The sequence below is a fragment of the Oppia nitens genome, unplaced genomic scaffold (genome assembly GCF_028296485.1).
Source record: "Oppia nitens isolate AA-2021 unplaced genomic scaffold, nextdenovo-longstitch-racon4-pilon3 scaffold23_pilon_pilon_pilon, whole genome shotgun sequence".
Classification (NCBI taxonomy): domain Eukaryota; kingdom Metazoa; phylum Arthropoda; class Arachnida; order Sarcoptiformes; family Oppiidae; genus Oppia; species Oppia nitens.
Window position 1 is genome coordinate 183604 of NW_026533203.1, and position 17358 is coordinate 200961.

Genomic DNA, 17358 nt, shown 5'->3' on the forward strand with positions numbered 1-17358 from the left:
TGATAATAATTTGATGAAAATTAACAGAAATAATGTCTGATCTCAAGTATGATTTTAATACAAAATTTATATCAATATCTTTATATTTATACTAAAATTCTAGTCTAATGCTAAATATTTTTCCAAAAATTTTTCGTTTTACATATTTTTTATTTTTCAGTGAATTGATATTTAAATATTCTTGAGATTTATTTTATTTGTTATCTTTAACTTAATTTATTCGTTAGTTTCTATTTATATGAAATGCTTTTTTAAAAATTATTTAGATGTAACTATTGGTAGTGAAACTGATATTACAAAATACATAATATATGTATTTAATAAATATGTAATGTAATGGTTATTCAAAATCTTAATTTTGGGAATAAATTGGATATTAAAATATGTTGAAACTTAATAATTGCTGACAAAAAAAATTATAGTAAATAACATTAAATTAGACGATTTAAACACGATATTCATGAAATAATTTGAATTTTGTATTTTATAGCAAATAAATTAAATGAATTGCATTTATCATATAATAAGTTTATGTAATTTTGCTTATATTAATCACTATTCTCTTATTAATTAAAACAAATTTAAAACTATGGTCTACAGTATATATTTGGTTGAATTGAAATGTTAAATGTAATAAATTATAATATATTTAATGTTGATTGCAATCAAAGAGATTGATATTTAAACTAACGGTGCATTTCATGTCAATTTGACGCCTAATTAATTAATTGCTATTAAAATACAGTGAGAATCGGTATTTGAGTTCATCTCAAGTATGCAATAAATGCAAACCATTGCCTCATTGAATGACACATAGAGTGACGTAATGTTATGTTTACAATGTATTGTCAAATGTATTGCTATTGAAATGATTGAATGAATACTAAACTTATTTGATTTGATTTGATTTAATAAATTAATTAATTAAATAAATGAATCAATGATTGAATCAATGAATTCAATTGAAAAGCAAAACCAATACAAGTGTCACATCATTTGGCAACAAATCATTGCCATCGATGTCCGATATAATGCCTTCAGAAACGCCAACATCAGTAAGACTTTGATTATTGATTACATTGATTAACATTGATTGTCATCAACAGAGATATTATATATAAAGCGAAGAAATCAGATCCTCAGAGAGATATCCAAACAAGAGTTGAATTCATTTCGTAAACAATATATAAAACTCAGGACACAATTATTGAGCCAAAGATATGGAGTCAAATGGGATCAGTCGTCAGTATCATTGATATGATTTTATGATATTATTTATTAATATTAATAATAATAAGTCAATTATCTGTAAACAGATCCCGAAATCGATATGTAAGAAGTAATAGTAACAGTCGTTTGACATCTGAAGACTCGATGGAGTCGAGACCCAGTCGTCAATTGTTTTCAGTGTTTGATCCCAATATCAGCAATATTTACGATCGATTGATACCAGACTTTGAGTTAGACTCGACTCGAAATAATGTGATGAATGCCTTTTCGGAGAACTATTCGTTTTCAGGAATGCATCACATCTTTGATCAGCACAAAGAAGCCGTCACTTCGATCCGATTCGCCAACGATGACAAGTCATTGCTTTGTTGTGCATCTATGGACTCGACTTTATCTATATGTCAATTAACTCCATCCCCAGCAACCATATTATATATCTTAAAAGGACATAAAGCAGGAGTCGTTGATTTTGAATGGTCTCTATCTAATGATCTAATAGTCAGTTGTTCTTTAGATGGAACCGTAAAGTTATGGGGAGCGGCTTCTGGTTATTGTTTGCGCACAATTGAAGATCCCTACGGTTTACCAGTAATGGCCTGTAGTTTCCATCCTTACAATAATAATATGGTGGTTACGGCCAATTCAAAAGGTTATCTTCAAGTCCTCAATGTGTCGACCGGTATCTACACAAAGGGGGGTATGTTTAAGAGCAGTGATGAACATAATTGCATTTTGTGTCTATGTTTTGACATAACCGGTCAAACGCTTTGGGTCGGCGACTCTAAAGGCTTTATATCATCATTTATATTTGAGATGAAAACATGTCGTCTTATATTATTTAACAAAGTGATAGTAGTGGCCGGATGTGCCATCACTTCTATATCTAACCGATGTGTTTCTGGTTCTACTAATAGTGATCCTTTGCTATTAGTCAACAGTGCGTGTAATGCCTTATTGTTATTTAAAGTAAACCGAAGTGAATCTAATTTGGAAATAACTCAAAGCTTTTCAATAAAACACCAAAATCGGGAACTAATGATTCGAAGTTCCTTTTGTCCAATTATCTCAAATCGACACGGATTTTGTGTGGTCACCGGATGTGAAGACACTTGTGTCCATTTCTTTACTGTTGAAGACAACTATTGTAAAAGCAAATGCGTTAATAAACTTCAGGGACATTCAGCACCAGTTTTAGACGTCTGTTTTAATTATGATGAAAGTCTTTTAGCTTCAAGTGATAGTAAAGGAAATGTCATTATTTGGAAAAGAGAAACATTTTAATTCAATTAATACTAAATAAATAAATTATTGTTTCATAATATAATAAATTTAAAACTTTTAATATTATACGAATAATTGATATTCTCATAACTATAACATTAATAAAAAGAAATAATGAATACATTTTACAAATATTTTACAATTTTTAAATATTATGATTAAATAAGAAATCATTTTAATTAATATATCAATTATTTTTTGGATGTTTTCGACCGTTTTATATCCTTTTTCTTGATATCTGATTCCCATTTGTTTCTAAACATAGTATACAATCTCATGGCAACCCTCGCGTCTTCAATTGAATTATGTTCTCCTGTCTGAACCTTAACGCCTAAGACTGAGTCCGATAGCCTCTTGAGGGCCGGATTTCTTCCGCCTAACAACTTCTTAAAGTATCGACTCGTGTCTCGAATTTTACTTTTTGGATGACTTAATAGAAGTGCTTTAAAGTCATTATGAATGGCGTGTCCGACAACTATCCTATTGTTTAATATATCAAACACTTGTTTCTGAACTGTTTTAAAGTCCTCTGCATTAACTAAATCTGAAGGTCTGATACCACTGAAAGCTGTTCTGTAATCTGTTATTTCTTCAACTGGTTTCACATATTTATCATAAATACAGTGACCAAACAAATTAACAATTGATACTCTGGCCAACATTGAATAAGTTCCATCAGTTCCAGTGCCAACCATTTCACAATCGATGGCCACTATTTTTGTCAAACCGTTAAAGCTTTTCTCTTTGACAAGTCTAGCATTTGAGTCACTGTTTGATGGATTAGTTTCAGACATCGATGACTTAATAAGACATTTGTCTACGCCATCAAACCATATATTCTTATTATTAGTCCTTTTATTATCACTTTTATCGCTTTCATTGCTATTATTTTTATTCAAATATTTCTTCTTTTTGTTCATTTTATTGTCATTACTCTTATGACTCTTGTTTTGGTTCAATGTATTCTCCAAACGCTTCCAATTAATGGACATATCTTTGACGTCTTGAGGATATTTACAACTAGTCTTCAAATTATTTCTTTTATAATTATTTTTCTTTTTCTTGTTAACAACTTTTTTGTTATTTGTTTGTTTATTACGCTTTTTACTACTATTTTGATCCATATTTAGAAACACAACACCAAAGAGTGTCTGAAAATAACAGTTATTTTATTGTCAATTAAAAACCAAAACAATTGTTGTTTTCAAGTAATTGTCAGTTATTTTCATAACAATTATGAAGTCATTTAAGGCCTAAAATTATGTCACAAATTATATGTTATATTAATAACAATCACTGTTTTAGCATCAAATCGGTACACAAATCGTGACTTCCTATCACTATATTATACAATTGAATCAAATCATGGATTGTAACGTAACACGTGTTGTTAAATTACAAACACGTGCAACAAAAAAGCAAAACAATATGCAATCAAACAAACATTACTCTAATATTGTGTTCACATATTATCCTATAAATGTATTATACATTTCATACATATTTCTATGACATATATCAAACATAGACTTTTACCAATATATACATACAAAACAACATGATGTGTATATTAATTGTATGATATTTAAGCTCCGCCTACTCTAGTATTGAGTTATAATAACATGTAGTATATGTATTGATGGTAACGATAGCAACACATTGTCAGTTGATTTTGAAAACCCTTTAAAGACTGAACGCATGCGCATTGCGTGCGAAACAAGATTTAAATTTTTGAAATACTTGTTGACCGTTGACTCTGATTGAGAGTGCATTGCATTGAATGTATTGAATGTATTGAATGTATGGCTAAGTCAGTGACATGTGTTTGTGTGGGCACACAATGCATACAATAGACTGACAATAGTGTATAAACTTTAACATATTATACACTACAGTATAGTCTATAGTCTAAAGGGTTGAGTAAACGTTGCAAATGAGCACTAAATTTGAAAACTTGTTTAAAAAGACAACAACTTTTGAGTCGGACTTTAACTCAGTGTCTAAACGACTGGCGAAGGCATCGATCGTTTCATTACTTTTAAAAAAACCGTTTTTAACGACATTTCCTATGATTTCAAAGTTTTTTAAATACATTTATTTTAATATTTAAATGAATGAATCAGTCGTTTAATTGCAATTAGTTTTTATCATAATTTAATGGTTTTCATACCTTTTTTAAACTAAGTTTTAACGGTTTTATCAATTTTTTTAAATAAATACTTTTAATTGTGTCCATTAATTATCATTGAAATGTCTCGCCGTAACGATCTCATGAAGATTGAAATACCTGATTTGGTAATTGATCCCAAAACACGAAAACAGTATCGCAAAGGAAAGTTCTTGGGAAGGGTATGTCCATTGAGTGACCACTTAATGAAAGTTTCAATAATTATAATGTATTATTGATTGCAATTAAAGGGAGGATTTGCCAAATGCTATGAACTGATTGATACATCTAATGGTGTTATATATGCGGGTAAAGTGATCGCCAAATCACAGTTAGTCAAACCCGACCAAAAAGATAAGGTATGTCTTATTCAAGAGTTTGTGTTTAAGTTATTAAACTTTTTTTGAATTAATAGATGACTCAAGAGATAACAATTCATCGGTCTATTAATCACAAACATGTCGTTGAATTTCACACTTTCTTTGAGGATAAGGACTATATTTACATTATCCTCGAACTCTGCAGTAAAAGAGTAAGTATTAGACGAGTGTTTCATTAATGACATTATTATAAACTTTTTGTTTGTTTGAAATCTAGTCGTTGATGGAAATGCATAAAAGGCGTAAAACTTTGAATGAGTCTGAAGTGCGATATTATGTGCACCAAATTGCCTGCGCTTGTAAATACCTGCACGAGAATCGCATTGTGCACAGGGATCTCAAGTTAGGAAACCTGTTTCTCAACGATAATATGCAACTCAAAGTCGGCGACTTTGGTTTGGCCACAAAAATTGCTTCAGAAGGCGAACGCAAACTTACACTTTGCGGAACTCCTAACTATATCGCACCGGAAGTTTTATTCAAAAAGGGTCACAGTTTTGAAGTGGATGTTTGGTCTTTGGGTTGTATTGTATACACACTAATCTGTGGCAAACCTCCCTTTGAAACTAACGACTTAAAGGACACATACAAACGAATCAAATGTAATGAATACAAGATTCCGGTTCACGTACCATCAGAAGTGGCCAATTTTATTAGCATTTTACTACAATCTGATCCCAAAAAGAGACCCTCAATGGCTGAGGTGTTAGATCATCCATATCTAACAAAGAATTATATTCCGTCACGTCTTCCAGTATCCTGTCTTACAGTAGCTCCTCGTTATGATTCTCGGCTTTCAATACTTCCAAATGACGCGCGAATGTCTCCACGAAAACCATTGGGAGAAATGGCATACAATGGTATGACTAAGTCTCCTGAGAAGGCTTTAGTCAACAAATATAACGAACCAAATCTGCGACCGAAAGGAAATCTCGATTCGGCGCCAAAAGACTATTATTTGAAGGATTTGAGTAATCAATTGCTTCATCTTATTGCACAAAAACCTGCGGATTTGCCTCAGATTATGGAAGATGAAGCCGAAGATCCTGTTTCTTCGCCCATATTTTGGATCTCCAAATGGGTCGACTATACTGATAAATACGGTATTGGCTACCAATTATGCGATAATAGTGTTGGCGTTTTGTTCAACGACATCACCAAAATTGTTCTCATGTCTGATGAATCAAATATGCATTACATTGATAGAGACGGCAATGAGAGATATCATAAGTTTGATTCGTGTCCAAACGATATTCTTAAGAAGTTAACACTATTGAAGTACTTCAGAAACTACATGAATGAGCATTTGTTGAAGACTGGAGATAAGCCAAAACCTCGTGAAGGCGATGATTTGGTGCGTTTACCACATCTTAACAATTGGTTCCGAACAAGAAATGCTATTGTCTTTCAATTGACTAACGGATCCGTTCAGGTATTTATAAACATTGTTTTTCATTTGAAACAATACTAATATTGAATGCATTTCAGATCAACTTTTTCCAAGATCACACTAAATTAATTCTATGTCCATTGATGGGTGCCGTCACTTACATCAATGACAAGCGAGACTTCAAGACATATAAGTTTAGTTTGATGGAGAAGTATGGCTGCAGTAAAGAGCTGTTCACTCGTGTCCGATATGCCTATGATATTGTCGACAGATTAATGACTCATAAGCTTAGCTCTAACACAAAGACCGGTTCAAAGCGAAGCGGTAACTGATTCCTATGTAAAGGCAATCATTTTAATGTTTTATATATTTTTATTTCTCTTAATTATATATATATATTGTATATCACTATATTTCAGCCATATTTTATATTTAATCTTTTAGCTATTTTTAAAAATATTTATATATATATTCTTAGAGATTCACTTAATTTTGTTTAAATAAAAAATTCATTATACTTTTTAATTAAATTACAGATTTTGTTGATAAAAAATAATTCACATTTATATAAATAATTTTTAATCACTTTCGAAATTAATTTAGAAAAAATCGACTAATTTATCAAAAAACGATGTCATAATAATGACATTAACTAAAGCTTTGATTAATGGTTATCTAAAATATTTAAAATTGTTTAATATTTACAATTAATAATAAGTAAAAACAATGGATTTAGGAATTTATAACTTAAATAATATTTAATTGAAAATAAATATAGAAAAATCAATAATGAGCTTAAAGACTGAAATTTGCCGATCATTTTGAGGCACTTTAATATTACAAATAACATTCATTAGTTAAATTAATTGTGATTTTTAGTTAAATTAAAACTATATTTGCATTTGATTTAAAATCAAAGTTATCAACAAATACTTATGCGGGAAGTCTCAGAGCCCGACCTCGGATTACTGGTAGAAAAAACACGTCATTAATAATAATGTTTAAACTTAAAAGTCAGACAAACCTCTTGTGACGTAAAGATAAAAGAAGTCACAGTAGAGAACTGTTTGGACAATACCGGCAACGATGGCAATCAAATCATAAAAGCCTTCAAAATAGTAGCGCCAAATCCAGTTAATCAGATATAATGCTCGATATGAACCCAAAGCCATCAAATAATGAGATGTTATGGTCTCGGCTTCACCCGTCTTCGACACTAAGAATAATTGTGGTAAAATGGCCACCGATTCCAGATATATCGAGAATGTCCACAACACCTATTAATTGATATTCAAAATTGAAACCAATTTCATATTAAAAATCTATTCAATACCTCAAGTGGTGTGAATTCATGGTTGACTACTAGTCCTAATATAGTGATCGGAATCAAAAGGAATTCAATTCTGAAAGTGTCGTGATTTCGGTCGTAAGTGGCTTTGAATTTCATGTACATTAGATACAGAGTGGCCAATGAGGTGCAGATGAATACTAGCTGTTAAGATAAATCATTAAACAATTATCTCATTTACAAATCATAAGTGGATCTAATCTATACCTTCATAAACGAATTGTAAAGAGATATATAATTTGTAAATAAGTCTAAATATCGGGTGATGTAAACCAATGCAAATAAGATTTGACTCTTTCCCGATATCCCTACAAAAAGTCAGACAATTGTCATTAGTATCACTTGATAGTTGAGATCAATTGTTTGGTCATATCATACCAGCACACGAACGGGTTTTCCATATCTTAACCAAAAGGACAATAATAGCTAAAAGATGTGACAAATCACCCGTCAGTCGGAAAATATTCATTTCATATGATTTCTACTGATTTAGACAACTATTGCAACAATTGGTCACTCAATCGATTGTCTTAACTCTTAAGTGGAGTCTGTGTTCACCACAACCAGCGATCACTTATCAATTGATTCAATACTTGAAGACTTGACGACGTGGCCAGAGATCAAACACAACTGACATTACGGGCACAGACTGTATGTTAGAGAGAGTGAGAGAGAGAGAGAGTGTGTGAGCACTGAATCACTGAATATTTAATATACAAAACACTATTATTATGAGCACTGACTCAACATATTGTTAGACATACAGTACTATAATATATCTCCACCTCATGTCTAACACTACTCTATAGACTACAGTATAGTCTATACAGTAATATAATTATAATAGACTAACACATTGTACTAACCGGTCATTCATTCACATATCACGTAACACTCATGTCATACCAAAACACACTTTAAATGCAAATGTTATGCAATTGTCATTCAATACATACAACACTCACTCACACCCACTGTCTCTCACTTTCTCATAGTATTTGTGGATAACTTTCTTATGAATGACTCAATAGATGGCAATCAATGATATGATATGAGACACAAATTGTCAACAAATGAGTACACAATTGAAGACACTTTTAATTGATTGGACACTCATTTGGTGATCACTTTAGTGAAGATATTATTACTTGATTTAACATTTTATGTTTTGAAGTGTTGTCTTATAGACATTGTTTTGATAACAATGAGTGATATACAGACACAGATGGCCGACGGCGATGACAACGACTGGTTTCCCGAAGAGCTTCAGTACACTCCTGTGCCATACATATCACTGGTAGGTCTGAGCGCTCAAACTAATGCCATCCACGCCTTGATTTGGAACTCATTTACTGTAAATCGCGGATCAGATCGATCACCGCTTTATTTCAAACAAATCACTGATAACTACACATTCATTGCATCCAAACCTAAAGTATTGACCATTGATTTGATAGAAGATATTAATTGACTGTTTGTTGCTGTAATGACCAGAAGTCTTCATATGAGTGGCACATTCCCAAAGGCATTCTCAAGTCATTGTGGCTGAAGAAGCATTTGTTTGACATTCCGTCGGTTTGCGTCTTATTTTTTGAACTCAATTGGGATGACTTAAACTGGAATCAAAAGCGTACCGATTGTGTGGCCAGAGTTGAGTATCTGAAACGAGTTCTTCACTTAAGGAACACAAAGATCACATTAGTTCTCATCCAAACATCAACACCATTACCATCGGGTTTGTCGTCATTTGTTTTAAATATTTGGTTATAATAACACTTTACGGTAAAAATCTTATAATATTTTACGAACAGATGATTCTTTAGTTACCGAAAGAGCAGCACTTCTTTGCAATTCCTGTGATCTTAACGCTAAGTCACTGTTTGTTCTTCCAGTTAGTGATGTCTCGCAAATAATGGAATACATATTGAGGTAAAAATATATAGATTTCTTTAATGAAATGGTTTAATGGCAGTTATTTGATTGATGAAGAATGGAATCAGCTTTGTATGAATTGTCGAAATTGTATTATCACAATGAATGCAAACTTGTCAAATCACATGCGGATCAGCTCAATAAGACAACTCATCAATTACTTTATGTGAGACATCAGTTTAAGATAGCTTTTTATAGTGAACTAAAACAGGACCCAAACACTGCTCTCAAGTGAGATATGTTTTAATAATACGTTAAATAGTTTTTAATGAAAATTAATTTAAAAATATATTTTATTTACATAATAGGCATTACAAGAATGCTTTTGCATATCTAATGGAAGTGAGACTCACTTTAACCAATTTATATGAAATCAAAACAATCGGTGGTTTTATTAATTACAAGATTTGCAAATTGTGTTTTCAGTTGAGTACACCATTGGATGCAATCTCTCAGTTTAGGCGACACATCGATATATTTAAAGGCAAATGTGAACCTAAAGAGATCGAGTTCGAGCACTCGGCGTGGCTATCGAAACAGTTCTCACTTTTTGCCAGTCTTTTTGAATTTGCTATAATCTCTGGTTTAGTCGCTTCTCAGGTGCAAAATCCGGGCACTTATTATTTGGATGCAGCCCTTCAAACAATGAATAGAAGAAAACTTTGTCTCTCTATATGTTCTCCAATTGAATTCAATTCATTAACTGTTGAAGAAATTGATTTATTTAATTCAGTTTTGCAATCAAATCAAGAAATGGAGTTTTTCGGACAGAGGTCGTGGAGACCGGGCTGTCAAACACTCGAACCATTGGATGCCGACAAAGAAAGAATTGGATTAAAAGGATTGCAATATAAAGAATATACTAATATCGGTAGTCTATCGGCGCAAATAATATTATCATTAAGTAATGCCATCAATCAATTGAAAAAATATCACTGTTTAAGAATGCAAAGATATTTAATGGTTTTAGTGGCCGACGAGTACTTATATAACAGAGATTATAGTAATGCTCTCACATTTCTCAACAATGTTTTACCTAATTATAGACACGAACGTTGGCTACCATTGATTGAACATATTTTGATGATTGCACTTAAAGCCGCTTATCTATCCGCTGATGTAATTAATTTTGTTAAATTAGGTCTTGAAATTATGGCATCCAATTGTTATGACTCGCAATATAAAATTGCAATACAAGACAGTATTAATAACATAATTCAGAAACAATCGCCACTTTTGTTGCAATTTGTTGATGAAAATGATGCTATGAATGCATTAAATTTATGGACAAATGCATTATCACTGATTTCAGACAAAATTGAGATAAATATGAAAATGGAATCATTGATGACTTTTATTGAATGTAAACCGAAATTTTCAAGTAATATAATAATTAATGACAAAACTATTGAATTGAATCTTCAAATCAAATCATTACTTCCCAAACAAATTCAATTAACAAAACTTAACATTTTATTTACAAATGAGATTTATAATCAATTTTGTCAAATAACGCATACATTAGACAATACTAGTGATAATAGTTTGATATTGAAACCATACATTTGTCAAAAGTTTTTATTCAATATTACTCCTAATTTTACTGAAGACAGTCATCAAAGTATAGTCATCACAGATGTATTACTAGCTTTTGAAACTCAATTTTTTAATATATTAATGCAATGGAAATACAATGAAAACAATGATTACGACACCAAATGTATGGCAAAGTCTAGTATAAGACCTGTTGTCACATATAATATATACGATACACCATCAACAGCACACCCTAGTAGTACTATGCCTACCGTTTTGGACAACAATTCACCGATTTTTGTTGAACTTAAATATCCGGATCAATGTGTGGCACGAAATCCAATGATTTTACGCTATAATATATTAAATAAAACTGATAGTGAATTGTTATTAGAGCTATCAATGGGAACATCCGATAATTTTATGTATTCTGGAAATAAATTGGTTAGTAGTATATTGAATGTTTAATTAGTTTATATATATATATATTATCTATTTAAATTTTTGTTTTAATAAAATAGATTAATATAGTATTGAAAACTAATGAAAATGTTGGACAATACTTCATATTATATCCATTGATCTGTGGAACACTTGAATTACCTAAACTTAAAATATCTATTCATCAGAAAGTAGGTGTTTCCTCTAAACAAATTGATTTTATGGATCCAATATTGCCAGATCATTTATTTATTTTTGTGAGTATTTTTATTTACTTATATACTGTAGAGTATGATTTATTTAAATTATAATTAATGTATTTTTATATCCCACAGCCACAAACTAAAATATTAAACGATATATTACACCAAAATTGTTGATACCATGTTATACCTGTATTTTTTAAATAATGCAATGAAAATATTTTAATAATAAGTTTTAATTGGTTAATGTATTGACTGTTAGTAATTGGTTTCTTTTTGCTCACAAATTTATTATGAAATAATTGTCAACTGATTTTTTAAAAAAGTAAACTATATTTAGCAAAGTACAGGTATTTTATTATTATAAATAACACTATTTATGTTATCAACATAATTGTAGCCATAATTCAACAAAGTTTATTATTTATTATTAAATTTGATAAATTTATATTTTAAATTATATAGATTAACAAAAATTAAATGTTATTGCATAATTAATATTTATTGTATAGTTTAATTTATATTATATAAAGCGAAAGTTATATAATTATAAAAAATGTACTGAAAGTCCTTGAGAATGGGTATATTATATGCTGTATATATAAAAAATTGAAACAAAGAAAAAGTTTGAAAATTATTTATTTATTAAAAACAGCTTTTTATTAAACTTTGTTAACGTAATTTTACCACAAAATTCCATATATTATATTTTATGTAATAAATTTATATAATAAATTGATTCATATATGCATTTTTTGTAGATATAATTGACAATTGAAATCACGATTTATAACTAAATAATATTTAATTTAGTCACACATTAATCCGTTGGATGCATAGCAACAGTTATGTCATTTCTATTTAATGCATAATCAGTCAAATCATATAATGTTAATATAAATGACATTTCAACATATCTTTCTTCACAGTTATTAATAATTAGTTTTATTTTAATGATAAAACTTATTTTAGGCCAAAATAAATACTATTTATAAGATAAAAGTTATATAATTGTAATGTATTTATTATGGTTAATTTTTAATTACTCAGAAACTAGGATCAAATCATAATTAATTAGTGAAATATYGCATTTAATGAGTTAAATGTTTTGTCATGTTTTTTATAATATCTAGTTATTAAATAATTATTAAAATCAAACAAATTATTTTTGTAAATATTAACTTGAATTTTATTACAGTATTATATGCAATAAAATTAAAATTATATAAAGTATTATGTCTAAGAATAACTACTAATTTTTATTAATGCTAAATAATTACGGTATTATATATTAATATATAATAAAATTTTAATATATTATTTTTTATTATTTTCTTACATAATTATTTTATTTTACTACTTATAATAAATAAATTCAAAAATGTTTATTAAATGAATACATTAATTATATATGAATTATATATATTTTTAAACAGAATATTATAAAGAATTTATTATAAGTAAATATTTGAATATTAATATCAAAAAGTATTTATTATGTATTGTAATATCAAGGTCAGTATTTTGATGTTTTTTTTATAAATTTGTATTACAAACAGTATGACATTGGATATTTCATTTTCAATAAATTACTTGAAGTTTGCAAACATGATTACTTAATTTATATTATTTAGCAAAATAGCAATTAATATATCTTTAAATTTCTAATTATTTTTTGAATAATGGAATTTTACACAAATCAATGATTTATCTAACTTTATAATATTATTATCAAACATTACTGTAGAGTACAATATAATATCTAAATATAAGATAGGGTTATATAATTATTGATTAATAAATTGCAAATAAATATATATTTTACTGGAGGTCCCAATTGGTACCAATTTAAGTCTGTATTTTAGGGACAGTTGGACTTTAATCATAACTAATATATAAATTTATGTCTATATAGACTATATGCTCTCATATATATATATATATATATATATATCATTTAAATATCGTTTTTTATTTGACTTAGTTTGTGATATATATGTATATTTATATATTAATATATAAATGTTTAAAAGTATAAATAGATAAATCTCCCGAAACTTATTTTTATAAAAGTAAAGTCAAACAATTATTTTTTTGAAAATCATTGAAAATAAGACCTGTTTGTGCACATCGTGTGATAGTAAAGACTAAGTTTATCTCAAGTAATGTATTTTTACGATATATTTAAAACCAAAAAGTTATCTCAAAACTAATGCTTATCTTATTAGAGGCGACAGTGAGTCTGAGTTAGTCTATAATTATAAAATTGACGATAAATACACTTTTGATAGTTATTCATGTATTGTCATAAATATATTAATATTAATTAAACTATAGTTTTTTTTATTGAATATGAATTTATATTTTGGATAACAACAAGTTTATAATAATTATATAATTAGTTTAGTGTTTTAATAAATATTGTTTTTGAGTTAATAATTGTTGTCACATGTATTGACGTATTGTTGTTGTGTTTGATTTTAAGGCAATGCTCTGTCAAATCATTGAAACATCCAATTGAATGATTTGATGTGTTTTTTCTAATTTTTAAGTCATATGTTTGATTCAGTTTTATAAAACTACTGTTTAGTAATAATTAACTATTAAAAAGCAGTCACTCATTAACAATACCAGTGAAACACACCATTGGGTGGCCATATAGTTGACTTGACGTCACTAAATATATAGTTAAATCAGTTAAATAAACATCTGTCTAATAGTGTCTATACAAAAACTATAAAAACTACATAAGCTATACAGTATACACAGCTACACAGTATAATACATGCCCAATAATATACATGTATGAAATTAATTGCATCAGCACTACAGCACTACAGCACTACAGCACTACAGTACAGCACAACAGTAACACTATTTAATAAGCCCTCACCTACTCTGAGCTGAATATTTCAATTTTTGTTTTTGACAATTAAGCTACAAAACTATCAAGGTAATATATGCTAATATAAATATATAATTAATTTATATATGTATTGCATAACTTATTTTTAGACATGTTTTTATCAAATCTTTATTATATTGTATTTTTCTCTATAAATTAATTTATTTAACAAAGAATTTTTCAACTATTGTAAACTTTTAAAATATTATAAATAATATATATTTATATATAAATACTTTACTTATTTATTTTATTTTTTAATTTATTATTTTTTAGTTATCATTTATTTGGCATCAATTCATTTGCTTTTTTGCACAAATATCTGAAATATTTTAATTTATCTAATAATTCAGTATTTTTCGTAAGTATTCAAAATAATGTCACTTTTGTAAACTTTAGTATAACTTTTTTTTTATAAATTTTCCTTTTTATTGCTTAATATGCTATTCATTGCAAATATATTCAACGTTTACTTTGTTTGAATTACATTTTAAATTGGAATAAAAAATTTATTTTAATTAATAATTTGGTTTTTTATTTCATTTTATATTTAATTCAAATGAAAACCTGAAATAAAAAAATTATATTTTTAAAAAGTTTTGTGTTATATAAATGAATGTTTTTTTTAAAAAAATCAATAATTAGCGCAAAGTATTTAATAAACGGGTTTTCTTAAGATTTGAGAAGAGATTGTTGAGATTGTTGTCACACCAGTTGTCGAGTATTAAGTGGTCAAAGAAGATGTCGAATAATTTAACGGAAAGTCGTGTCAGAGCTATCTTTCGGGGTTCAGATGCCGTCTGTTTTGATATCGATTCCACTGTTTGTAGAGATGAAGCTATCGATGAAATCGCGAAATTTGCGGGAAAAGAGAAAGAAGTGACTGAAATGTAAGTTATTATCTCATTTGATACTTAAAGAGGAACTCCTTTTAAGGACATTTTGCTCTCATATCATATTCTCTAATGTAATGCTATAATGTATATCTATTTACAAGATTATAGCATTATATTTATATTATAATATATCGATGCTTAAAGAAAATGATATTAAATAAAGTGAAATAAAATCTCTAATGTAATATATTTTGATATAAAATTGCAATTTTGTGTCAAAACAGGACGAGGAGAGCTATGAGGGGAACCTGTAGTTTCAGAGATGCTTTGGCTCAACGATTGGATCTGATTCAGCCAAACACACAAATGCTTAAAGAATACCTGAAAACACATCCGCCACGACTGACACCAGGAATTAGGTATGTATTGAGTCTATACTTCATAGAAATCCCAAAATACTATTATTTTTGCAACAAATTCTTGCAAATGATTATCACTTAATATATCGATTTATATATTAAGTCTAGGATTTTATGTAACTGTGATTTTGTCATACATTTATGTTAGGCTTAAATTTATACTTTCACCAAACTTTCATTGATATACAGTAAAACATATTTAATGTATATATAAGTAAATAATTGAAAAGTTATATAATGTTATGTTTTTGTTGATTACCAGAGAATTAGTTAAACTTCTGATTGAAAGGGATATTGACGTGTACTTAGTATCGGGTGGTTTCTATTCGGTGATAGAGCCCGTGGCCCGAGAACTCAAGATTCCCGTTAAAAATATATTTGCCAATCGAATCAAATTTTTTTTTGATGGTATGTCTTAGGATTTGCTTTATATTAGACTTCAATTGATGCAAATTTATGTCCACACAGGAAGTTATGCCGGATTTGATGAAACAGAGCCGACATCACAACAGGATGGTAAGGCACAGGTGGTCTCTTATCTTAAGCACTTACAAGGATACCAACGAGTCGTTATGATTGGTGATGGAGTAACTGATTTAGAGGCCTGTCCTCCAGCTGTAAGAAACACAATGGATTTCAGGAGTAACTTATTATTTATATATATTTATTTTGTCATTTATTAGGACGCGTTCATTGGTTTCGGAGGAAATCAAATACGAGAGAAAGTGAAGAAAGAGTCGAAATGGTTCGTCACCTCATTCTATGACCTCATTGAAGAACTCAACAGAAATTGATTCTTAATTTATTTTTTAGTATTTACTTCTGACTAATATATTGTTATGTTATATATAATTACATTTACAAATAATTTTTTTCTCAATTTTTCTACTTTATTATTATCTATTATAATATAAATATATATATATATATATTTAAATTTTTAATATTTAATATTAATTATTAACATTTTTTTTAATTTATTACTTATAAATATAAATATAAAGCTTTAATTGATGTACAATATATTCAAAGTACTGTAATTAAATATTAACAAAAAATAGTTTTTGGATTTTGGTTTTTAAACTTATAAATTTTATTTTTATTCATTTCTTTTTGTTAAATATGAATATTATACAAATGTAGTTTTTTATTCATTTTTATAACAGATAAATTAAAACTATAAAAATAAGTTTGTTTTATTGTTTTTGTTAAATGACTTATTTATTATCTTATTTAAATTTATTTCATGTGTTGCATGAATCGCATGCATAATATAAATATTGTTTGGCA

General features: G+C 28.4%; 6 protein-coding genes across 8 annotated transcripts; 4 read left to right on the top strand and 2 right to left on the bottom strand.

The window, feature by feature from the left end:
• Positions 1-754: 754 nt before the first annotated feature.
• Positions 755-2511, top strand: LOC128953736 (WD repeat-containing protein 13-like). The gene is made up of 3 exons (XM_054299255.1): positions 755-1055; positions 1107-1242; positions 1317-2511. The coding sequence occupies exons 1-3, from the start codon at positions 941-943 to the stop codon at positions 2509-2511; spliced, it is 1446 nt and encodes a 481-aa protein (XP_054155230.1). The 5' UTR covers positions 755-940.
• Positions 2512-2664: 153 nt separating this feature from the next.
• On the bottom strand, positions 2665-3983 carry LOC128953619 (RNA exonuclease 4-like). The gene has a single exon (XM_054299120.1). The coding sequence runs from the start codon at positions 3633-3635 to the stop codon at positions 2703-2705; it is 933 nt and encodes a 310-aa protein (XP_054155095.1). The 5' UTR covers positions 3636-3983; the 3' UTR covers positions 2665-2702.
• A 253-nt stretch (positions 3984-4236) lies between these two features.
• On the top strand, positions 4237-6864 carry LOC128953724 (serine/threonine-protein kinase PLK1-like). The gene is made up of 5 exons (XM_054299243.1): positions 4237-4860; positions 4930-5037; positions 5094-5210; positions 5276-6490; positions 6547-6864. Exons 1-5 carry the CDS (start codon positions 4762-4764, stop codon positions 6778-6780), a joined length of 1773 nt encoding a protein of 590 aa, XP_054155218.1. The 5' UTR covers positions 4237-4761; the 3' UTR covers positions 6781-6864.
• A 317-nt stretch (positions 6865-7181) lies between these two features.
• LOC128953725 (ER lumen protein-retaining receptor 2-like) lies at positions 7182-8604 on the bottom strand. The gene is made up of 5 exons (XM_054299244.1): positions 8175-8604; positions 8004-8104; positions 7782-7940; positions 7473-7725; positions 7182-7416 (listed from the first exon to the last, which is right to left on the bottom strand). Exons 1-5 carry the CDS (start codon positions 8263-8265, stop codon positions 7382-7384), a joined length of 639 nt encoding a protein of 212 aa, XP_054155219.1. The 5' UTR covers positions 8266-8604; the 3' UTR covers positions 7182-7381.
• A 79-nt stretch (positions 8605-8683) lies between these two features.
• On the top strand, positions 8684-12102 carry LOC128953721 (trafficking protein particle complex subunit 11-like). 2 transcript variants are annotated; one of them, XM_054299242.1, is made up of 8 exons: positions 8684-9231; positions 9291-9531; positions 9608-9725; positions 9786-9959; positions 10037-10070; positions 10155-11708; positions 11786-11962; positions 12041-12102. In XM_054299242.1, the coding sequence occupies exons 1-8, from the start codon at positions 9001-9003 to the stop codon at positions 12083-12085; spliced, it is 2574 nt and encodes an 857-aa protein (XP_054155217.1). In that variant the 5' UTR covers positions 8684-9000; the 3' UTR covers positions 12086-12102. The 2 variants fall into 2 exon arrangements, with proteins under 2 accessions (XP_054155217.1, XP_054155216.1); XM_054299241.1 differs by having other exon boundaries at positions 10037-11708.
• A 2574-nt stretch (positions 12103-14676) lies between these two features.
• Positions 14677-16910, top strand: LOC128953593 (phosphoserine phosphatase-like). 2 transcript variants are annotated; one of them, XM_054299086.1, is made up of 7 exons: positions 14677-14861; positions 15090-15174; positions 15459-15703; positions 15934-16068; positions 16331-16476; positions 16537-16685; positions 16752-16910. In XM_054299086.1, exons 3-7 carry the CDS (start codon positions 15555-15557, stop codon positions 16860-16862), a joined length of 690 nt encoding a protein of 229 aa, XP_054155061.1. In that variant the 5' UTR covers positions 14677-14861; positions 15090-15174; positions 15459-15554; the 3' UTR covers positions 16863-16910. The 2 variants fall into 2 exon arrangements, with proteins under 2 accessions (XP_054155061.1, XP_054155062.1); XM_054299087.1 differs by having other exon boundaries at positions 15491-15703.
• The last annotated feature ends 448 nt before the right edge of the window (positions 16911-17358 follow it).